General features: G+C 41.5%; 1 protein-coding gene across 1 annotated transcript in view; it reads right to left on the bottom strand.

Annotated features, from left to right (window-relative positions):
* mamdc2a (MAM domain containing 2a) overlaps positions 1 to 24,074 on the bottom strand; it is a 131,198-nt gene extending 107,124 nt beyond the window's left edge. The window contains exons 1-2 of the mRNA XM_059973850.1: positions 23,956 to 24,074; positions 23,692 to 23,805 (exon numbers count right to left, since the gene is read on the bottom strand). Coding sequence (XP_059829833.1) covers positions 23,692 to 23,805; positions 23,956 to 23,986 — 145 coding nt within the window. The 5' untranslated portion in view covers positions 23,987 to 24,074. The remainder of the gene's footprint in view (positions 1 to 23,691; positions 23,806 to 23,955) is intronic.
* Between the last annotated feature and the right edge of the window lie 674 nt (positions 24,075 to 24,748).

Raw genomic sequence — 24,748 nt, 5'->3', positions numbered from 1 at the left:
TCTGATTCCTATATACCAGTAAGCCTCAATACAGGTTGTGGGACCACTTCATCAAGTACCTTCACTCTGTCTGCCACAGGATCTCCCACTGGCTAACCATTTTAATTTGACTTCCCATTCCAAAACCAACATGTCTGTCCGAAGCCTCCGCTCGTGGCCTGATGAATCCAAATATAGGTTGAAACTGTATAACCTCATATTTCAGCCTCCAGCCTGATAGCACGAACATTGATTTCTCTAACTTCTAATAATTATTCCTCCCTCCCTTAATTTTCTATTCCCCATTTTGGATACCTTCTTATCCCTTTCCTTCTTCTTTCTGAACCATTACCATCCTCTGGTACCCCTCTTCCTTCCCTTTATTCCATGGTCCACTGTCCTCTCCTGTTAGAGTCCTCTTCTACCTATCATCTCCCAACTTCTAACTTCATCCCACCTTCCCCCTTACCTGCTCTCACCTATCACCTGCTAATTTGTACTCATTTCCCTCACCCAAACTTCTTATTCTGGCTTCTGCCCCCTTCCTTTCCAGACCTGATGAATGTTCTCAGTCTGAAACAGTGATTATTTATTCCCCTCCATCAATGCTGCCTGACTTGCTGAGCTCCTCCTGCATTTTGTGTGTTTTAATCCAATTTACCAGGTTTCTGTGGATATCTTCTGGATTAGCATATGAAGAACCTTTTACTTAAATCTATTTGGACAATATCCACTGCCCTACTGCCATCAATCTTCATTACCTTCTCAAAAAACTGAATCAAGTTTATAAAACATGACTTCCCCACACTGACTATTCCTAAAAAGTCCACAATTTTCCAGATGTTAGTAAATTCTATCCCCAAGAATCTTCTCCAATTTCCCTACCACTGATATATGGCTCCATGCCCTATAATTTCCTTGTCTGACCTATTGCCATTCTTAAACAAGAGAACAATATTGGCTATTCTTCAGGCTTGTGGTGAAGAGAATACAAAGATATCTTTGTATCCTCTGTCAGTAAATATCTGCATATTTAACCCCATTACATCAGCTGGGGAATACGTCTGGAACGTTAAGAGACATAGAACTAGTCATGATAATCACAACACTACAAGACTGCCATAAAATCCCCCTCAGGTTCACGAGCATCCTTTAGGTATGGAATTTGACATTCTTACCCTAACTATGTGTGACTCAAAGTGAACAGAAAAGTCATCTTCTCTGAAGAAGCTCGTGCTAACTGCATTAGCATACACCACAGGCAATAGCTGCTAGCAAAACCATCTTCTGTGAACAAACAAGGGAAAAAAAATCTTGGAAACTTTGATGTCTGCTGAAAGGCACAGCATTGCCATCCAGTATCTCAGGGGATGACGAGTTTTGGCAGTGGGGTGTGTTGAATGGTTGCTCCTGAAAGGAAATGAATTGGAATTAATTTTATTCACTGGAGTCCCAATGAGGCCATACAGGGCAAATTGCAGGGATTTAGTGATCCTGGTGACTGGCAAACATCCATTCCTGTTCTGTGGCTCAGCAATAACGTACTGTAATGATACTGTTACAGTAAAATACTGTAATACTGTTACAGTAATAAAATTAAGAGGTGCAACAATCAAAATAACTTTTACAGATGCAAACTAAACAAAGATTCATCCTCATCATACCAACAGCCTGAGTTTATATATAGCAAGGTTGAAAAGCTTTTGTGCAGAACATAGAACAGTACAGGAACAGGCCCTTTTGGCCCATAATGTCTGTGCTGACTATGATGCTAATTAAAATGGCACATTTGCCTGCTCATGTGATCATTTAAATGCCTATAAATATTGCTGTCATACCTGCTTCCGGTACCTGCCCTGCCACAGCATTTCAGACACCTACTTGTAATGAGTTCTTTGGGCATGTGCCAGAGAGTGTTGGGCTCCAAGGTTTTTAGAGCACCTGAAATGGTTAATTGTTGTTTAATGACAATCATTGATCATTTTAGAATCCCTTGTGTTTTTCTCAAGCATCTCATTCTTTGTAATGTGGTCTCCTGGTGCCTTCTGTTTAAATTGTGAAGCTTATTTTGATAGGCTTGGGGATTCTGTGTTTTTAAGTGGATGCCTGATTAGCACTGATCACAGGGTTCTAGTTTTGAGATCGTTACTTCTTGTGGTGTTGCTTGGCTGAGCCACTGATGTTCTTTTGAGATTGTTATAAGACCACAAGACCATAAGTTATAGGAACAGAATTAGGCCATTTGGCCCATTGAGTCTGCTCCACCATTTCATCATGGCTGATCTATTATTCCTCTCAGCCCCAGTCTCCTGCTTCCTGTCCACACTCCTGCCTTAAATATGTGTAAAGACGGCCTCCACAGCAGCCTGTAGCAATGAATTCCAAAGATTCACCACTTACTGGCTAAAGAAATTCCTCCTCATCTCCTTTCTAAAAGGACACCCCTCTGTTCTGAGGCTGTGTCCTCTGGTCACCCTATGAATAAACTTTCATCGCTGTCTCTATATCAGAGTCTGTCTCTTCGTTCTTGTATTCCAAAATTGCCAGTGCACATTGTGACACCTACCTGCCTGTGTAAAACTCAACATACAACTCCCTTAAACTTTCCCCCTCTCATCTTAAGTAAATGCTTTCTAGTTTCTGGATGTGTAATGGGGCAGAAAATTGATAATTAATTGCAACACAGGCAATGAAGAATTGCTGAAGTAGTATCTTATCATATTGTGAAACATATCAAGGCAATTCACGTTGACATTACCAGACACAATTAGATATCCAGATGCACAGGACTATATTAGGACTCTAGATCTTGGTAGCAGACAACACAACCAACTGTGGTGGACTGATTAAGATCAAGGGAGCAGAACCAGAGGAGCACAAGCAGATTGTTATTTGGCCACAAGGGCAATTCCAAATCAGGAAATAATCTTTCACATATTCCAAAGGAAACAGTTACCAGAATTGTTTCATCTCTTTAAGAGCACACTATAGAATCCTGACATACGACCTTTCTACAAATATTGGAACCTCACTCAACATCCCTTTTCATTTTTTTTGTTGATCAAGGGAAGCCAAATCCACCAATTAAAATAAGGGAACAATTCATCACCTTCCAAGTACTCAGCAATTGCCACTTCACATCGACATAACGCATCTCAAAATAAATAAATATTAAACTAACAAAGCAGTTTTAACCTAGTGAACTGAACGATGCGTCTTTGAATCAGTTCCATATCTCTTTATGTCAGATACAATTGCTCTCCATTACCACCTTGGTAACTCTCCTATCAACATTCCTATTGCAGTTAATACTTGCTGGGAATTATCTGTGTAATTGGCATCAGCTAGGCAGGGCAAGTTACAGTATACCGTATCGTTATCCTGCTGTAACTAACCTGCCGCAAGTTCCTACCAGAAAGACAAGCCCTTATGGCAGGCTGGATGGAGAATGACATCAGCAATGTACCAAGGACACCTACCAATTGTTGATAGAAGGTGATTACATCAGAGCCTTGGAAACAGAGAGCAACTGCCTTTAATCTACTCATACGACATGGAAACAGAGAGCAACTGCCTTTAATCTACTCATACGACATGGAAACAGGCGTTTCAACCAAACCAATTTATACAGGACACAATGCCCAATTAAGCCAGCCCTATTTGCTCGTATTTGGCCCATATCCCTCTAATCCCTCTTTATAAGACCATAAGGAGCAGAATTAGGCCATTTGGCCCATCAAGTCTGCTCTACCATTTCATCATAGCTGATCCATTTCCCTCTCAGCCCCAGTTTCTTGCCTTCTTCCTGTATCCCTTCATGCTCTGACTAATTGAGAATCCATCAGCCTTTGCCTTAAATATACCCAGTAACTTGGCCTCCACAGGCACCTGTGGTAACACATTCCTCAAATTCACTACTCTCTGGCTAAAGAAGTTCCTCCTCATCTCCATTCTAAATGGACATCCCACTATTTAGAGCCTATGTCCTTTGATCTTGGACTCCCAACCACAGGAAACATCCTCTCCAGATCCACTCTATCAAGACCTTTCAACATTTGATAGGTTTCAATGAGAAAATATCCATGCAGCTGTTCCAAGTGTCTTTTAGCTTTCATTAATGTACCTGCCTCAACCACTTCTTCATAGGAGCTTATTCCATATACAGGCCAAGCTCTTGAAAAGTTGCCCCTCATGTTCCAATTAAATCTCTCCACTCTCACCTTAAACCTAGGCCCTCTCGCTCTTGATTTCCAAACCCTGAAAAAGACCACTTGGATTCACCCTATCTATGCCCAGCTGATGGAGGTGCTGGCAGATATATTCAACATCTCTCTGGAACAATCCATTGTCCCCTCGGCAACCATCATTCCATTGCCAGAGAAGGCGACAGTAACCTGCTGAAACAACTATTATCCGGTGGCATTAACATCAGCCACGATGAAATGCTTTGAGCTGCTCATCATGGAGCACATTAAAGCCTTTCTCCCAGATATATTGGACCCTTTCCAGTTTGCTTATAACTTAAATCAATCTATTGATAATACAATAGCCTCTGCCTTCCACTCTGTCTTGTCCCAGCTGGACAATGGGGCTTCATATGCCAGATAGCTGTTTATAGACTGCAGTTCAGCATTTAACACCATCATACCCCAGAAGCTAGTGGGGAAACTGTCCTCGCTGGGTCTCGGCACCTCCCTCTGCAATTGGATACTGGACTTCTTAACAATGAGAGAACAGTCAGTCAGTGTGAGCAACAATGTCTCTAGTCCTGTTACACTGAGCACTGGCACTCAGGCTGTGCATTCAGCCTGCTGCTGTTCACACTGCTGATGGGTGACTTGGTCACAGAATTTGTGGATGACATCACAGTGTAAGTCCTTATTAAGGACGATGGTGAGATGGCGTCTAGAGAGGAAGTGGAAAGGCTGGTAGATTGGTGTGAGAAGAACAAGAAAAGCATCATGACAAGTTGCATCTCCATCTGGTATGGGAGCTGTCGAACATTGGACCAGAAGTCCCTACAAAGGAGTGTGAGAACAGCTGAGAAGATCGTACGGGTCCATCAGGGACATTTGCCTTGACTGCTGCATACGCAGGACCCTTAGTATTATTTAGGATTCCACCCATCCACCCAGCATTATCTTAGACTTTCCGCCATCAGGCAGGAGACTACAATGCACTAAAACAAGAATGGTTAGAATAAGAACCAGCTTTTCCCCCAGGCCATTAGGCCTGAGCTCCCTATCACATTGTATTCAAAGTGTCACTGGTTAACCTATTCCATACCTTACAGTATTTAGTACTAATGCACTTCAGTTCGTTGGTTATGAGTGATTCATCTGTAGATTTTATCCTTACCTTCATAAGTTGTTCTGTGCTATGCGTATTATGTGTACTACTGTGCTTTACACTCCGGTTCAAAGAACATTTGCCTCATTTCTATATATATTATATGATTATATACCTTATGTAGATGTATATAGTTAAATGACAATGACTTGACTTTATATGCCCCTGTAATGAGAATCAGGTTTAATATTACTGGCATATATTGTGAAATATGTTTTGTGGTAGCACCTACATTGTTATACATAAAACTAAAAAGAATGATAAATTACAATAAGAAATATATTTTAAAACATTAAATTCAATAAGTAATGCAAACAGAGAGGGAATAAAATACTGAGGTAGTGTTCATTGTGTTACGTACTCGTGACACATGACAGTGGTGCCAATGTCATGTGACTGGGGTTGAAGCTATACTGGACTTGAGGTGATGGTCTTGTGATGGTGGAATGACATCATTTTCCCGCCAGTAGAGATCATGTGACAGGTTTTTTTTACAGGTTATAAAAGGTAGACCCCACCTTGTGAGGAGGGGCAGTTCGTGGCTGGATTTGCCAGGTTGACTTCATGCCACTGCATGTTTTAAGTGATGACGCAGTTTAGTTGAAAGATGAAGTTTTATTTAATGCCTAAAGTTTAAGAGGTCATTGCCAGCAGGTTCTTTACGATTCTGCTAGTTCGAGGAAATTAGTGGAGAGTGAAGATCGAAGTTCGGAAGTTAAAGATCGAGGAGAATCGCTTTCTACGGTGAAACGGGTTTCAACCTTTGTTTGATCCTTATTTGGAAGGATTTTGTTGACTATCTTCGTGTTAATCCCTGGGTTTAACCAGAAAGGATTGAAGATAGTGGAGAAGGAAAGGTCAGTGCCTTTAAGCCGTTCTGTTTCGTGAATTCTTCGTGGGAAGTTCGACGTTGGGGATCGAAGCAAGCGACATGAAAGAGAATTTAAATCATCTTATAAAGTCTCTCCCTTTTAAATGGACTGTGAGCATATCGAACTTTTGGCAATACCACTTTAAAGAACTGTTTTTGCAATATCGCTTTAAGAACTGTTTGGGCTGCCGCACCGCAGCTGTTTCCGGTTACGGTAGTGTTTGTTTACTTTTGGGGGGGTTTGTTTTCTGTGTTTAATAAACATGTTGTTTGTTATAAAAAAACCCTTGCCGAACTCATATATTTATTGTTGCCTGAATACGTAACAATTGTCCATTCAGGAATCTGATGGTGGAGTGGAAGAAGCTGACACATTGAGTGTATCTTCAGACTCCTTCTCATTGTTACGATCAAGAAGGAGGGATGGAAGGCACGCCCTGGATGATGGGAGTCCTTAATGATTGATGTCGCCTTTTGGAAGTATCTCCTTTTGAAGGTGTCCTGGAGAAAGGAGAGGCTCATGCCCGTTCGCAACAGGCTGAGTTTGCAACTTCCTGCAGCTTTTTCCAATCCTGTGGAGTAGCCCCTCCATACCAGGTGGTGATACAACAAGTTAGAGGGCTGTCCACAGTACATTGATAGAAATTTGAAAGGATCTTTCATGTCATATCAAGTCTTCCCAAACTCCTAGTCACTGTTTGCCTTCTTTGCAATTGCATCAATATTTTGGGGCCCAGGTTAGAGCTTCAGAGATGTTGACACCCAGGAACTGCTTACACTTTGCACAACTGATCCCTCAAAGAGGACTGGTTGTGTTCCCTCGACTTCACTTTCGTGATGTCCACAATCAATTTCTTGCTGTTACGGACACTGAGTGCAAGGTTGTTATTACGTCACCAATCAACCAGCGGATCTATCTCACTCTTGTATGCCTCCTTATCACCATATGAAATTCTGCCAACAATAGTTATGTCATCAGTAAATTTATAGATTTGTAAAGCCCCACAGCCATGGGTATAGAAAGAGTAGAGCAGTGAGCTAAACACACATCCTTGAAGTGCGCCAGTGTTGACTGGCAGCAAGGAGGGGATTTTCCAAGCCGTACTGATTGTGATCTCCTGGTGAGAATGTCAAGGATACAGGTGCAGAGGGAGGTACAGTGGTCCAGGTTTTGAAGCTTGTTGATTTGTATGATGGTGTTGAATGCTGAGCTGTCAATAAACAACAGCCTGACATAAGTATTGTTATTAACCAGGTGATCCAAGGCTGAGCAGAGAGCCAGTTAGATTGCATCCACTGTAGACCTATTGTGGTGATAGGCAAATTGCAGCAGGTCTAGGTCTTTGCTGAGGCATGAGTTGATTCTGGCCATAACCAATCTCTCAGAGCACTTCATTACAGAGATGGGAGTGCAACTGGGCAATAGTCATTGAGACAGCTCACTCTGCTCTCCTTGGGTTTTGATATGATTGTCAGCATTTTGAAACCTCTGCCCTCAGCATTGAGAAGTTGAATGTATCCTTGAACACTCCTGCCAGTGTGATAGATATTTACTTCATTCTCATGTTTGCTAAACTTACTTATTATAATAGCAGCTGTAATTTGAAAGGTCACAAACAGTTGTAAATAAACTTTCATCTATATTGCTTTGTTTAAATTCAGGTCATAAATGAAGTCAGTCTTCAGTACTTAACATGTAAATAGAAAGCAGCTTGAGGTTAAAAAGCACTCTTATAGAAGAGCTTTGCAGATAGGCTCTGTATTTTGAAGATACCCTGTCTCAAAAGAGTCACTGGACCTGTTCTATTTTTGCTCAAGATAAGACAATAGGTTGTTTAATTTGAATTGTTTTTAACAGACAAGCTGACTCTTAAATTGTTTAGTTCAAGGTAGCTTGCAGAACCAGATATATAATATGATTTAGCATATCAATAACTGACGTGCTTATAGTTGGAGAGTTTTATGCATGCAGAGGTTAGCTTTATAGCATTAATCATAATCTAGAATCTACGTCTCCAAAAATAGTTTCAGACCATTTATGTCGAAAGGGTCTGAGGAAATATCACATGCTGTGAAGTCACTCAATGGCTGGAAAGGGTTTAAACATAGAGAGCACTTCAGGTTTATTAGGGATAGGGTAAAAAACATCAAAAAACATGGAAGAACTAGAATCCATTCCTCTAGCTTTGGTTTCAGTGATGGACAACTTGTTTGTCTGCATCTTTGGTAGTTTATCGGAATTTTATCTTTGTTTAGAAATCCTTAATCCTTTTTTTTCAGAAATGCTTTGTGTTTCATGGAAATTATTTGTGTTTTAGAAATAATTTGTAAATTGGGAACTGTTTAAGATAGAAATCCTCTGTGGGTTTTAACTGTGTTTTAAGTGTATTGTGTGGATTTAAATGTTTATCACTGTAGATAAAAAACCTGCATTTCAAACTACATTGTTGGTTGGAAGTATCTTCTCCTTGGTAGGAAGAAGAGACAATACTGCTCAAATAGTGGGTATTGGCAGGTAAACATTGTAGAGAATAAACAGGGAAGCACACTAGTCTTTGAAAGTTGGGTAGTTTCAGATAATTTCCCATCAGCGCAAATACTCATGGCTATTTACAATATATCTGATAATGTAAGAAGCCTTTGTTTGAGTTTTCAACTTTGCAGTCAGCAAGCCTAATACCATTGCACCAATTGGTTGGCACAGGTTTTCAATGCCTACCCAGCTACACCATCAGGACCTGATGCCTTGCATGGTTTCACCCTCTCAAAATAAGTTCTGGCATTGGCCTCCAAGACAGGAATCCCAGAGTCACCAAATGCTGTATGAATTCTCACAGGTGTAGTTTTACTCAGCCTTTCAAAGCATGCATAAAAGGTGTGGAGCTCATCTGGGAGTGAGGCATCACAGCCATTTATGATGTTCACCTTGTAGGAAGTAACTGCCTACAAACCCTGCCAGGCATGCATCTCATTTCATCTCTAACTTCAATCAGATTGGTTTTCTTGCCCTTAAAATGGCCTTCTGTAGGTCATACCTGGATTTCTTGTATAGTACTGGATCACCAGTTTGAATGCCACCAATCTAGCCCTCAGCTGACTACGAATCTCCTGGTTCATTCACAGCTTTTGATTTGGGTATGCCCAGTGTGTTCTCAAAAGGCACACCCTCATCCACGTGTTGATGAAGTTGCTGACAACCTAGCATATTCATTCAGATTCGAAGATAAACCCCTGAATGTTGTCCAGTCCACTGACTCAAAGCAGTCCTGTGAGCACTCTTTCGCCTTCCTTGACCATACCTTCTTGGACCTCATTACCAGTGCTGCAGTCTTTAGTCTTTGCCTGTATACTGGGAGTAGAAGTACAGCCAGGTGATCGGACCTTCCAAAGCGGGGAGATGGGATGGCATGGTAAGTGTTCTTGTTGGTGGTATAACAGTGGTGACTCCTCTGTTCCACAGGTGATATGTTGGTGATTGTTGTTCAGAGACTTCTTCAAGTTGAAATCCCCTGCAATGAATGGGAAGGCACCAGGGTGAAATGTTTCGTGACTGCAGATCATGGTGCTCAGTTCCTCCAGTGACTGGCTGATGCTGGCCTGAGGTGAAACGTACACCGCTACCAGGATGATGGTGGAAAACTCCCTCGGCAGATAAAATGGATGACACTTAACTGCAAGATGTTTCAGGTCAGGTGAGCAGGACTGAAACATTATTGAGTACAAGAGCAAGGAAATCCTCTTGCATTTGTACAGAGCCCTGGTGAGACCACACCTGGAGTATTGTGTACAGTTTTGGTCTCCAGGGTTAAAGAAGGACATCCTGGCTGTAGAGGAAGTGCAGCGTAGATTCACGAGGTTAATTCCTGGGATGTCTGGACTGTCTTACGCAGAGAGGTTAGAGAGACTGGGCTTGTACATGCTGTAATTAAGGAGATTGAGAGGGGATCTGATTGAAACATATAAGATTATTAAGGGATTGGACAAGATAGAGGCAGGAAATATGTTCCAGATGCTGGGAGAGTCCAGTACCAGAGGGCATGGTTTGAGAATAAGGGTAGGTCATTTAGGACAAAGTTAAGGAAAAACTTCTTCTCCCAGAGAGTTGTGGGGGTCTGGAATGCACTGCCTCGGAAGGTAGTGGAGGCCAATTCTCTGGATGCTTTCAAGAAGGGGCTAGATAGGTATCTTATGGATAGGAGAATCAAGGGATATGGGGACAAGGCAGGAACCGGGTATTGATAGTAGATGCTCAGCCATGACCTCAAAATGGCGGTGCAGGCTCAAAGGGCTGAATGGTCTACTTCTGCTCCTACTGTCTATTGTCTATTGTCTATTGACTGAGACATAACTACCACAGCTGTGCACCACAATGAGTTAATCATAAAGCATACACCAAATCCTCTACCTTAAAAAAAATCATATTGTGGACCACGTTTCCATGAAGCAAAGTACACAGCAGTCCCTTATTTCCCTCTGGAACCGCAATCTTGGGTGAACTCTTCAATTTATTTTCCAGAGATGGTACATTACCAGCAGATTTAAGGCCATTGTGTTTCATTCATACCTGTAGCCCAGCATGCCTTCCATGATAAGTCCTAGCCAGCTCATCCTTTATAACTAGTCACTTGAGTTCTAAGACCTAGCATTTGCGAATTCAAGAAAAACTACAAAAAAACAAGAACAGATAAAACCTATTTTGTTATTATAGTGCCATGTTGTATCTATATATCTATGACTCATTGAAAGGTTGAGCTGTAATGTTTCAGAAAAAGCTGACTATTCCATATCATTTGGAAAGCAAGATATTAATTAATTAGTAGGTGCCATTTCCATAGCTGGGGTGAGACTCCAAACACTGAAGGAATAAGTTACACAAAGGATGAATGACTTTTGAGGTGGGAGTAAAGGAGATGAAGCTAAAAATAGTCAGCAGGGGAAAAAAAGGACTAACATTTCAGGTTAGAGACTGTTGTCGAAGATCAAGAAGGGAGACACAAACAGCCATTCTAAATTTCAGATGACATGGAAAAAGAAATGAGTAAGACAAAGGGAATGTCTCTGGCTGGCTAAGACCATGACTCTATCTTGCTTCTATCCACTTTTCTCCCCAACTTCCCTGAAACTTTAAGTAATCTTTTTTTTAAAATCTCTTTTCTAAAATATTAACTTTGTTTCTCTTACCACAGATGCTGCCTGATCTATTGAGTACTTCCAGTATTTTCTGTGTTTATTTTCTATTTCAGATTTCCACTATCTTTGGGTTTTCTTTTACTTTTCATTTTGTTTGGAGTTTAGGTACAAGGGCCATTGGACATCTGAAGGCAGCTTATCCCTGGGATAACTTGAAAGAAACCACATCACCAACTTCTGCTCAGAAATCACAGAATAAGGACCTGGAATTTGCAGTCATCAGCAAGAGCAATGATTTCTGCTGACCTGAAGGGATCTATCCACAGAGTTATCAAATCTGAGCAGCATTTCCACTGTTCTGTCATCAGTTCTAGGAGATCCACTGCAGTCAGTAACAGTGATGTCATCAAGCTGGCTCAACAGCCAATCATATTAAGGAATTCTCCCAGCCAGGAAGAAACGGGTTTACTTTGAGCCAAAATTTTGGACATTTTTAACTAACATAAAATAAAAGTTGAAACAGACATCCAAGTCAAAGTAAACGATGAAAATGAATCCTGTATTAAAAATTGATCAGAATAAGGAATGACCAAGTGTTATGCCTGAAAATATTTTAAGCGGTATCACAAAATTTGCTAAGTTAAATGGGTCACTAAAAACTCACTTTGACGTCATGCAAAGTACAGATTTGCAGAGCACTTTAACAGGGAGACGGTGTTAACATTTTTGTCAATTTACTGTTTCCCTTCAATTCCAGTGGATAAGATTATGAAAAACAAAAGCAAAGCAGGAGGGTGAATCACTAACAGTGATTTCAAAATATACGTGTTTAGGCACATATACCCAGAAATCTCAGTTGCACACAATACCAATGGCAAACATTTACAATTTCACCATCGGTAGTTTTGTAAGCAAAGACACAAGAGACTGGAAGTGCTGGAAATACTGGAAATCTGGAGCAACACACACAAAATGCTGGTAGAACTCAACGTCCATGGAGGGAAATGTACAGTTGACATCTCAGGCCAAGACCCTTCAGCAGTACTGGTAGAGGTCTCAGCCCAAAAAGTCGACAGTAGTATTGTAAAACCCAGCCATTGTATTAAACTGTGATTTTGACAAGCCGTTACAATTGTTTTTCCAAAACGTTAGATTTAAATGTTAATAAAACATTGAGAAATGTGTATCACAGCTCCCACCAATGGAGCAACAAATTTATACCCTACAATAGCACATAACAGAAAAAATTCCAATAACAGTGAAGCAGCAAAAAAGAAATGGACACAGTGTTTATCATGATCGATCTTGTCATTCTGTTCTTGCTTTTATAGCCTGTTATAGTAGAGAAACACTTCAAATTTTCCCCTAGGATCTGCACATGATCTCAGAAAAATCATTAGAGTGCCAAACCTCAAATGGCCTATTAAAAATTAAATTATAAATAAATGGCCATGATGCAAAGCAATTAAATCTGAGAGTAGATTGTAAGGTATAAAGGATATGAGTTATACCATTAAGAAACATTCCTTTTAAATGTACCACAAATTTTCCATCATTTTGATTATGCCCAAATGGAAGTACATATAAAACGACACAACACAAAAACATAACAGCAGGTCACCAACCAAGGCAAGAACTACATTGGCCTTTGTCTGTCAATCAGTTGTATCAATTGTATCTGACAATCAGTGAACAGTGGAGTGCTTCACAAGCACAAGGCAAATACATTGCAAATATACCATTCATAAAGCACCCGGCACTTCCATGGGCAAGACAACCATGTAGTCCTGCATGATGCTTTTTCTCAAACTATGGACAATGTATATATCTTAAGCTCATCACCTACAATGGAGCACAGGCTGCTGACAGCAACTCACCAGAATCCTCTGTCCTGAGCCAGACTTTCAAGCTGTCCCTAGGTGTAGCCCATCTTCTTGGTGTCGGCTTTCACCACACAACTTATTCTTCCTCTCCAAGGGATGAGGTCTTTGGAACTTCTGTAACTCTGGGTTTTTATGGGACGGAGTTGCTAGTCCCATGTCCAATCCTACTCCTTTCACAGCCGGGCTTGGGACAGAGTTGGATGATGTAGGCGGATAACATAACACCAGGCATCTATCTCACAAGTAAGAACATCAGCACCACCCAGAGCAAAGAACACCTCTTGACTTGAATTCCTTCCTACCATTCTCTGCAAAACTGGTGCACCCTGTCTACAGTGCATGCCATCTACTCAATAAACAAAATCAACAAAGATTTCTTCAACACACACAAAATGCTGGTGGAACACAGCAGGCCAGGCAGCATCTATAGGAAGAAGTACAATTGACGTTTCGGGCCGAGACCCTTCGTCAGGACTCCCGAAACATCACCAGTGCTTCTTCCTAGAGATGCTGCCTGGCCTGCTGCGTTCCACCAGCATTTTGTGTGTGTTGCTTGAATTTCCAGCATTTGCAGATTTCCTCGTGAAAGATTTCTTCAGCAGCACCCTAACCCCCTAATCATTGACTTTGTTTTGACTTGGCTTGGAATCCTCAGGCGTTTTCTCCCTGACAACAAAGCAGGTGCACCCCCATTGCCACTTACTCTCTGTCTCCTCCATGTCTGAAGGTTGTGGGTTTTCCTGCTCCGGACACTGGAGAACAAAGGGCTGAGGCTGATATTACTCCTCAGTACTGTGAGTTTTACTGAAGGGTGCAACGCTATGGTGTGGACCATCAGCTTCCTGAGGCAATTAAGAACACTGACCGGCCACTTGCTTCTTACCTTAATTGCTGATGGCCATGAAAATGACTTACTATTTAATGATAAAATTCAGTCATTTCCTAATCATCACTAAGAAGCTGGTGGTGGGCTAGTGCACAGTCTATCACTCTACACTCCTGGGGGGGAGAGAGGCCAGGAGTACGATGGACAGCCTGCTTCCTTTAAACTTGATGCTGCACAGCAGAGTCGGAAAATAAAAAAACTTGCAGATCCGGTGTGGTCTCAGAGGAAATGAAGGCTGGTGCCAATGTTAGGAGCAGCTGTTGCTTTATGGGTAATCCCGTCCCTCCCCCGCCTTGGCTCAGCTTCCCCACTTCACCAACTGAAGCAAGCCAATTCCAGACATAAACATTTAATTTTAAAAACTGATATGCCTTCGGAAAAATAAATCAACAGGGGACGTGAGTGCCTTGCAGTTAGGTATGTTACTTAGTTATGCCTACCTTTACTTCTCCTTTTACTTTCTCTCATTACTATGGTCCCATCTGTGAAACATAAACCAGTACATATACTACAGGGAAATATCCATTCAGCCTAGCTGGCCTATGTTGCTCTGTAAGTCCCGGCCTCCCACTCCTTATTTCCATAGACTTGTACTCCTTTGTGCCATTTGTGTATATTTTGTGGAAGCTTTAGCTCATTCAGTAACACTCCTATAGCTAGTTCAAGGTTCATTTGTGAATCGTTAGCACTGAGAGAGTCCTGTGTGCTATTGCAGCAGTCATCTTCCACACTTAATATTAAAACAAGAGGCCATGTCTGCTCTGTCATGTAATTGCGAGAGATCCCACTGGATCTGGTCCAAGAGAAGCGGAGGGGAGTCCTTGCCAGTGCTCTGGCCAAATCTTTTCCTGTGTAAATTATTGCGTTGTTGCTGGGGGAAACTTGCTATGCACAAATTAGCAGCTGGGTTTCCTTGGGTAAACAGTGACTGGACTTCACAAATGCAAAATGGTTCAGGACAATGTGAAAAATGCAACCAGACCAGAATTCTTTCTTGCTTTTTATCTACCTCCCCCTTTAAGTACATCGTAGTTCTTCACTCGTGAGAGTCAGTTTCCTTTTCTCACCACTTTTCCCAGAGCATTTTCCCTGGATTGATTTCACTATAACAGCATGGATTGTCTTGTCCATACTGCACCAACCGCCACCACTGGGCTATAAATGTGTAGGAGTATTGTGTGGATAAAAGTCTTGCTCAAGGACACACACACTGCCTCGTTTGAGGCTTGAACTAACGACCTTCAGATCGCCAGCCCAAAGCCTTAACCACTGGGCCATGCAAAAATGCTTCCAGTGTAGTTGAATCCTGGTTTTGTTTTTTCAAATTTCACGCATCTATTAACCCCACTGCCTACCCCCCACCTTCCCCCCAACAGATGCTTGTGTCATTTACTTCAATTTAATATGGATTGTAATGGTTAGCAAAGAAAAGATCAGCATAGACTTAATACATTAAAAGAAAATAATTTTCACTTTTCTAAATTGACTTTCCCAATAAGTTACATGACGAGTTATTTTTTTGAGTCCAGTTCATTGCAAAAATATCAAAGTTTTAACCAAGTCAAAAGATCTGCTGAATTTTCCTTCACGTATTCCCTGGCCATTCATGGGAGGGATCAGGACTGCTATCCCATGCCAAATCAAATTAGGAGAAGCGCTTTCTGAGTCCTCTAGCTGTTTGCTTAAATGAAAGTAATTGCTTACATTCCTTTTTTTGAATTAAACTCCAGAGCTTTGATTTTTCTAACAATAAGCAATAAACCCATTAAAGTAGTACACAAAAATAATGGGCCAGACTTCAACAATTACTTATATAGAGAAAGGATGTGTTGATACAATTCCCTGAAACTAACAGCAACTTTGGGATTTCCATATGTGCATAGTGTAATGTAGCACCCTCAATGCACTGTACAGCACAGTACAGGCCCTTCAGTTCACAATGTTGTGCCCACCTTTCAACCTACTCTAAGATAAATCAAGCACTTCCCTCCCACATAGCACTCTATTTTTCCATCAAACTGTACCTATCTAAGCATATCTTAAATGTCCCTAATGTATATGCCTCCACCACCACACCAGGCAGCAGGTATTTTTAAAACTATGCCTCACTAGTATTAGCCATTTCTGCCTTGGGAAAAAGACTCTCTGTCTGCTCTATCTATGCCTCTTATCACCTTATACACCTCAACCAACTCACCTCTCATTCTTCTTTGCTACGAAGCAAAAATCCCCAGCTCAATCAACCTATTCTCATAAGATACAGGCATCATCCTGTTGAATCTTCTCTACACACTCTCTAAAGCTTTCACATACTTCCTATAATGAGGTGACCAGAATCAAACACAATACTCTATTCCCAGTTTATGCTTCCAAGTTCCTGCCTAATAGCATCATAATTCACTCTCCCCCAATTAAATACTTTCTCATGCCATCTGTTCCTTTCCTTGTCCAGAGCAAGGCTAAAGGTCAGGACATCGTGAGTCACTGTCCCCCTTTCATCTCGTTATTTTGCATTAAGGAGGTGCCAAGCAATATTAGGGAAGCTATAGTCACTCATGAAAACAACCTTGTTTTTTTTGTACTGTTCCAAAAAATGCCTCCTGATCCGCACCTCTGTTGCGGGGGGGGGGGAGATCTAATGAATACACCCAATAGAGTAGCAATTCAGCCATTTGTCTTTTCATAGCCACCTCCAGTAAAATCATGTGAATAAATGATGATTACAAATTAATTCAATAAAGAACTAAGGGCCTTCATCAACCACCCACTTAAACTAATCCAATATTAGTCCCATTTTTTTTCTCATTATTCTCACTTTATTCTCATCAACTGTCCCCCCAGATGCTACCACTCTCCATTACAGCTCTGAGACATGTTCCAGATGGCAGTGAGCCAATACAGACACATACCTGAGCTGAACAGGATGGCATCAGTGTTCCCTCTATCTTCTTTTAAGCCGCACAGACCAACCATTGAGCAGGTATTTTTTTACACTGTCTGAAAGCTGCGGCACTTTAATAAAACACGATATTAAAGAAAGACCCAGTTGCGGGAGAGCATTTCAGTTACTGCGCAGCCGTGCACCCTTGCAGCTTAGAGTGAACGGTGTCTGGCAGAGTCCTATTACCACAGAGGGCACACAAATCCCACTCAGTAAGATACAAGCCATGAGTAAGGTTGGCTGGGCCAGAAGCCAGGAGGCACACCATAGGAAGAGCCTGGCAGGAGGAGGCTACAGAAGGAGTGAGCATCACTGCACAATGTGGCAACACAGACAGATATTTCACGTGCTCACAAGAGTTGTCAGGGCGATCTGTACACCACTATTCACTTCAGCAGTATGCTGATTGCAACGGGAAAGGATATGGTAAGTGGAGGCCTGGCTTTGTTCAGCAAGATGGAAGTCATCAAAAGAAGGAGGGATGTGGTTAAACACTTATGGCTCAGATGTAGGGATTTGGTTACTCCTGTGCATAATCAGCGCTTTCAGTGAACCTCCAAAGCAACTTGTAAGTGGATTTTTTTTCTTTTACATAATTTGGACTCTTCCTCCTGTTTGGTGCACTATATTGCTAACAAGATAAAGATGCACTTTAATATGGAACAGTGAGCGGCAGTCATTAGAACTCATGGGCCAACCCTAAGACTCCCACTCAGAGCTAAAGGAAAACAGTCCCACAAACTACAAGAGGACAATCCAATCCTCCAGAATAACTACATTCCCGGGTTAGGAAAGATGCAAGCCTATGGAAAGCTGTGACTGCCAATGCTGATGTAACTCCATTGGTATGCTTGGCAAAATCCTTGGAACACACCCTTGCCATAACTAACATCCTGCTTCTCCAGTTTACAGTGCCCACAGAAACACAAAAGATTCAGTGGTGAAGAATCCTGGAAAGCATCCTCTCAAAGTCAGACTGACCAGTGGTAACCAACAGAAGCTGCATAATGTTCACTTCACCTGGACTGCCCTGAAGTCCAACGGAATTGGCAACTACAAAGAGACTTCTGGCTTCTCTACCAGAAGGAACCTGCACTGATCTGTGACTGGGAGATCCAGGAGCTAATGAACTGCAGACAAGAGGCCTTCATGCTTTAGATTCACTCAGAGGCCACTTCATTAGGTACACCTGCTTATTAATGCAAATATCGAATCAGCCAATCATGTGGCAACATGCAGGCATGGTCAAGAAGTCCAGTTGTTGCTCAGGCTAAACATCAGGATGGGAGGGAAATGTGATGTAGGTGACTGATTGTTGGTGATAGACTGTGTTGTTTGAGTATCTCAGGAACTGCTGATCTCCTGGATTTCCTTCTGCTCTGATGTTCCTACTCACACTGCCATGCCAGCATCTCAGGGCTAGAAGATGAGATTCACAGGATGCAGTTAAATTGCCTTTTTGTGTTGAGAAAATCAGTGAGGCCAATAAAAACAGGTCTCCATTGTCACATCCTGATCCAACAATGGGTTGTAGGAGTGCAGGGCCTTTCTGAGGAATCTATCTCATAGTGTTTGGCATTGGAAGTAGTGTAGTGTCAGACCTTCTGCACACATACGGACATCTCATCTCATTCCTTTTACAAGATCTTGCAAAGCATACAGATGTCTCTACACCCCCATTGTTGTTTGCAGACTGTCTCAACACTATGCGCACTTGTGGGTGACTAATATCCCAGCAGAGCAGAGGATATTATTAAGTTATAAGGCTACTTGCCTCAGCAGGTCAAATAATAAATGTCATTATTCATGAAAGACTTCAGCTCATGTAAACATAAAGTGATTGACACACCAAAAATGAGTCAACCTTAGCTCGTTTTTGAAATGCCCTTTTCTATAGACTCCAATGTGCGGTCTAGGCCAACATTCCCAGTGCACATGAGGATGCGCTTCATTGACTATAGCTCAGCATTCAACACTTTCATCCCCTTGAAACTAATCACTAAGCTCCAAGACCTAGGCCTCGATACCTATCTGTTCAATTGGACTCTTGATCTCCTCACTTGCAGACCTTAGTCTGTACAGATGGCAACATCTCCTCCACGATCACCATCAGCACAGGTGCACCACAAGGCTGTGTGCTTAGCCCTTACTCTATACCTATGATTGTGTGACTAAGTACAACTCTAATGCCATATTTAAGTCCTCATTAGGGGTTCGGAGGTGGAAAGGTTCAGTAACTTGAAATTCTTTGGTGTTACCACATCAGAGGAACTGTCAAGGGTCCAGCACATAACTGCCATAACAAAGAAAGTAAGACACTGCCTCTACTTCCTTAGAAGTTTGCCTAGATTCGGAATGTCATCTAAAACTTTGACAAACTTCTAGAGATGCACAGTGGAGAGTTTCCTAACTGGTTACATTATGACCTGGTATGGAAATACCGATGCCAAGTTTGGAAAAGTCTACAAAATTTGTGGATACATCCAGTCGATCACAGGAAATGCCTACCCCATCACTGAGCACATTTAAAAGAAGTGCTACCATGAGAAAGTATCATCCTTCATCAAAGACCAACTGCACCCCCCACCGCCTCCCCATCATCCAGGCCAGGTTCTCATCTCATTCCTACTATTGGGCAGGATGTACCGCACTTACAGGTTCACAAACTGTTAATAGCCCTCTGCCATCAAGCTCCTGAACCAGCGTGGATAACTTCTCTCACCTCAACAGTGATCTATCTCCATAACCTATAGACTCACTTTCAAGGACTCTATTACACATGTTCTCAGTATTATTTACTTACTTTCTTTTATTTATTACTTACACAATTTGCATTCTTCTGAACATTGTTGTCTGTCTTTGTTTATGCATAGTTTTTCATAAATTTAGTGTATTTTTTTAAATTTTTATTGAAATACATCACAGAATAGCATCTTCCGGCCCTTTGAGCTGCACTGCCCAGGGATCCCTGGATCTAATCCTAGCCTAACCACAGGACAATTTACAATGTCCAAATAGCTTACCAACCGGTACATTTTTGTTCTTTAATTTCCTGTAAATACCTGCCAGAAAATGAATCTCGAGGTCTTATATGGAGACATTACATACTTTAATAATAAATTTATGTCAAACTTTAGTATTGAGAAGGTTCTACGTCATCAAAGAGGGTTATCCTCAAGAGTTTAAACATCTGATTCAGTAGGGGCACACCAAAGACACATAATAAACACATACATGCATAATGTCTTTAAAGTGTTCAATGATTAAGTCAGGGGCCAGGCACCACTCTGCACTGGCACTCCCTGTGATAGGCCAGCTGTTTGAAGTTCCAACATTTCAATGTGGCATTGAATTGAGATGGTTTGATCTTTGAGGAATGTTTCAGTTACACATGAATGTGGACCCCACACTTACTATGGACACCAGTAAAGAAAGACTTAGAAGAGAAGTTTCACACAATCCTTGGATCTGGACAACGCAGGCTGGCCCAAAATACAGTACAATTAGCTTCCTTTTCTCTAGTTTCTCTATAGAAATCAGTGACTTTTTCCAGTCACAGACCAGAGAAAAATCTCCCCTTCAATATTTTTGAAAATTTCTTTCCACCTTTATCGAGTCTCTCAGCAATAACCACTTTCTTTGTCCTTCATGTGTGTGTGGAGACACACTTGCATCTACTGTTGCACTGAAAACTCATCTGCCTCTCTTGTGAATATGAAAGATCGCTCAAACTCTGTCTGACAAGCAGGAGACATTCTGTACTCTCTGGTCTCCTGGTGGGTATTAATGTCTCATTGCAAAGCACATTGTCTACTCAATTGAATCAATGTTGCTAGTGGAATCTTGCTCTGCACAAACCCCTGTGTCTTAATAGAGGCTGCCTTCAAAAATAATTCCTCATTAGCTTTGAAATGCTTCAGGGATCTTAAGTTTGTAAAACATACCGACATTCTTTAAATATTACCCAGTATTGTCACAATCTACTCTTTTACATTATCAGTTTGCTCTGTCTTTGATGTTTCCTTGGTGTCTAATTGGATTTTCATGTAAGTCATTGTACTCAGGGACAAATGCTTCAGCCTATACATGCTTCAAAGAGTTTTCAGCTCCAGTATGTGTTTTTCATCCATCACTTCAAGCAAACATTGTCAAATCTAACAAATATAGTTCATGGAAGTCACAAAACCTGTTGTCAAGTTGTTTCAAAGTTCTGAAGTTTCACTTATTGTGCCACAGGGCAAGAAAGACTAAGCAGAGATTTAGCAATATGGTTCAAAGTTGTCATGGGGGTTTCAATAAAAGAAGAAATTGGAGAAAGTTGATTAAGTTGACATAAATTAAAAGTAATGGGGCAAAGAACAGGAGAACATTAAACACATAATTTAAACATTTGAAAAATATTTTAAAAGCAATCAGATGATCCTTAAAGAGTCATTGTTTACAAACATGAATCAAGGAATGGCAAGTGGGATTAGTCAAATCCATTTTTGGTTAGTATGGGTAAGAACAGTCTCTTGTATTGATAGCTTTTCCAAAGTAACAAGTCTGAACCTGCCTTATAGGGCAACCAATTCAGATTCAATAGCTTTCAAAAAAGACCTGGAAAAAAATTAGGAGCAAGTAAGATGAACAAGGTGGAACCATAGAAAGCTCTTACAAAGAAATGGTATAGGTACAATGGGTCAAATGGCCTCCTGCTATGTTAGATCAGTCCATGACTGAGACAAACAACATTTCACAATTGTTTCTGAAGTGGCTGGAGGTATGACACAAAATGATCACATTACTGTGAGCAAATGAGCCAGAACCATGACTTCAAATCCCACAATGACAGCTGTGGAATTTGTAATAATGATTCAATTCAAGAATAAAATGCCAGGATTAGCAATGGTAACCATAAACCACTAAACTATTATAAAAGTTTATCTAGTTCGCTGATGTGCTTAATGGGGAGAAATTCCTAAATAGCTATTTCTGATCTGGCCTTAGTACAACTCCATGTCTATAGCAATGTAGTTGACCCTAAAGTATCCACTGAAATAGCCAGGTAAATGAGTCGACTCCTAGGGTGAGGGGCAGGGGGATGATTTTAGGAGCGGGCAATCTTATGAATAAATCCAGCTGAGGCATTTTTCTGTGCTAACTCCAGAGGTCTGCAATTTTTAAAAAACGTTATTTTTAATTTTTTTTTAGTTAAGGTGCAATACATCGGTTGAAAACACAGACATGAGACAAGGTGGAAGTATCCGGATTATACAACTGTCTGTGTAAAGAAGGCTGGATTTGTAGCAATCTTTGAAATGTCTGTCTCACTCCAAGAAGTTGGCAATGCACTTGGATATGTAAAATAGAAACAGAAAATGCTGGAACCACTCAACAGGACAAGCAGTGTCTGTGAAAAAACAGAAACAGAAGTAATTGTTTCACTTTAAAGACCCTTCATCTGAACTGGTTAAGGGGGAAAGGTCTTCAGCCTAAGCTTTCTGGTGGATGCTGCCTGACCTGCTGAGTATTTCCAGATTTTTCTTCTCTTGTTTCACATTTTCAACATCTGCAGTTCTTTGGATTTTCAAACATCAGACCGAACACTAGTGGTGACATTTCTCGTCTTCACGAAACTGCTTTCCAATAACGCATACCTAGCAACAGCGACTAGAACCTCGCAGGAAATATTCTTCTACTGAAAAAGTACTTTAATGCGGCAAAACCTCGTTAGGTGCGTCTCGGGGACAATTATCAAATGCAATCTTACACCATGCCATGGAATATCAGACTAGACGCTCAAAAGATTCAAGAAAGATGAAGGAGAGGAGTGAAGAGGCAGGAGAGGTGGAGGTGGACAGTTCCAAAGGCTTGAGGGCTTTGACAGTTGAAGGCGTAGCTATCAGCACTGGGTAACGAAAATCGGGATAATTGAATGCCAGAACTGGAGATCGTGGGGAGTTTTAAGGATGGAGGAGTTAGCATTGGTAGGAGATCATATGGGATTGAAAATAAGGTTGAGAATTTGCAGAGTCCATCAACGTTCCAAAAATACAGTTACCATGGTAGCGGGCGCACTCCAAAGCGATTCCTCGCCTGTGTCTATAAATACAGAAGTTCACGGGTGTGGTGTGTACAGGAGGCGCTCAGTTATACCTGCAAAATCTGTACCTGAAGCTGTTTTGTCAATGTCTCTTTCACAGGATGTTCGTACTGTGCTACTGCGCAGAATTTGGCACGCCAAACACTCCAGAACCACCCGTGGCTAACATGTACTTTTTACAAAATGGTACAGTATCTCAGAATAGCACCAGATTGGGCAGACTGAGCTTCGAAAAGTTTAACTCTTCAGGGTAACAACAATTCTCAATACTCTTCATTGTTGTAGCAATTTATGATCCGAGCGTGCTCTGGTCTCTAACGCATATCTGCCCTCTTAACCTCACGCTTTATTTATTTCTGAAGTTTAAAATTCCGTAATAGGATTATATGGAATGTGGCGAGCTGGTGCACAGTCGCCACCCAAAACGTCGACAATTCTCCCGCAACCCCATCAACCTCCACCTCCAGAAGCTGCTCGACCAGCTGAGTTACTCCATCACTCCTTTTTTTTTGCACAGTACTTGCATGGAAATTAAACAATCAGCATTTGCTTTCGCGCAGTATATACCTTGTAAGTTCACCATCCAGGGTCCAAAGAGGGGCTCTGGTTCATAGCCACACAAATCTTTCTCGAAATCGCATGACCCGCTACTCCCCTGGACGACGGTTGCAAACTGCAGGACTTCGTGCATGTAAATAGATAAAAAGAGAGCGTAAATTCAAAATACATCAAAATAAGTGCTTTCTTCTTACCTGAGGATGAAAATATTTTTGCTTTAGCTTTCTTGAACAGGTGCACCTTATCTGGACGTTTAAATGCATTAGTATTTACCGTGTAGCATTAAGAAGACATAAAACGTCATGGCGCAGAGTTAAGTTCCACTGTGAAGATTGTGCACGGAATGAGTTCTTCAACTTTCTTTAAACTGTGGGTCACCCAGCAATGTCCTCAGATAATATAGCGTGTGTAGAGCGGCGAGACGTTTTGTTGCAGATTCAGCAGTGTTGGTATTCCAGGGGGAGGAGAAAAAGAGCTAAGGGGGGCGGATTGGGGGGAGTATAACGAATTTCAGATTCACAGGGATACACCTACCAAGAAAGGCTGCTATATGAAGCTATTCGTGAGTGCGGAGGCAGAGCGAATGCTGTGCTTTGGGGAAAAATGACAATGCTCATCTCTTTCACACAAAGTTTGCATCCCTCGCCATCCTTGCCCACCACTCTTGTGAAGTCATTTTAGCTCGCCATGTTCGCAAAGATATATAAGTTTCTTGAAATTCGGTTGCTCGATTCAGCAAGACTCAGAACAGTTATTGCTGTTGTCAGAGGAGAGAGTGGGAATGGGGGCAGGGTCAAATATGGACTAAGTCTGCCAGTGTTAGTTTTCCGAGCAAGTCCTGCTTTTTCTAAGGAGTTACCCGGATAAAAATGTAAAGCCTGCAAGTGTTTAATAGTTTAAGAATCATTTATCAGCCTTTTACTAAGCCAGCAAAGAAGGAGTTCAGGTTCACGCTACAGTACTGTCAAGGACAGATGTTGATGTGTGCTCGCCAAGTCTCTGGGAGCTGCTGCTTCAAACCCGTATCAGGCTGTGAGACCCTGTCAGGGCAGCAACAGGGGGATTC

Source organism: Hypanus sabinus, chromosome 7 (assembly GCF_030144855.1).
Source record: "Hypanus sabinus isolate sHypSab1 chromosome 7, sHypSab1.hap1, whole genome shotgun sequence".
NCBI lineage: Eukaryota > Metazoa > Chordata > Chondrichthyes > Myliobatiformes > Dasyatidae > Hypanus > Hypanus sabinus.
The sequence above is the reverse complement of the archived record's forward strand: the minus strand, read 5'-3'. Positions and strand labels throughout refer to the sequence as shown.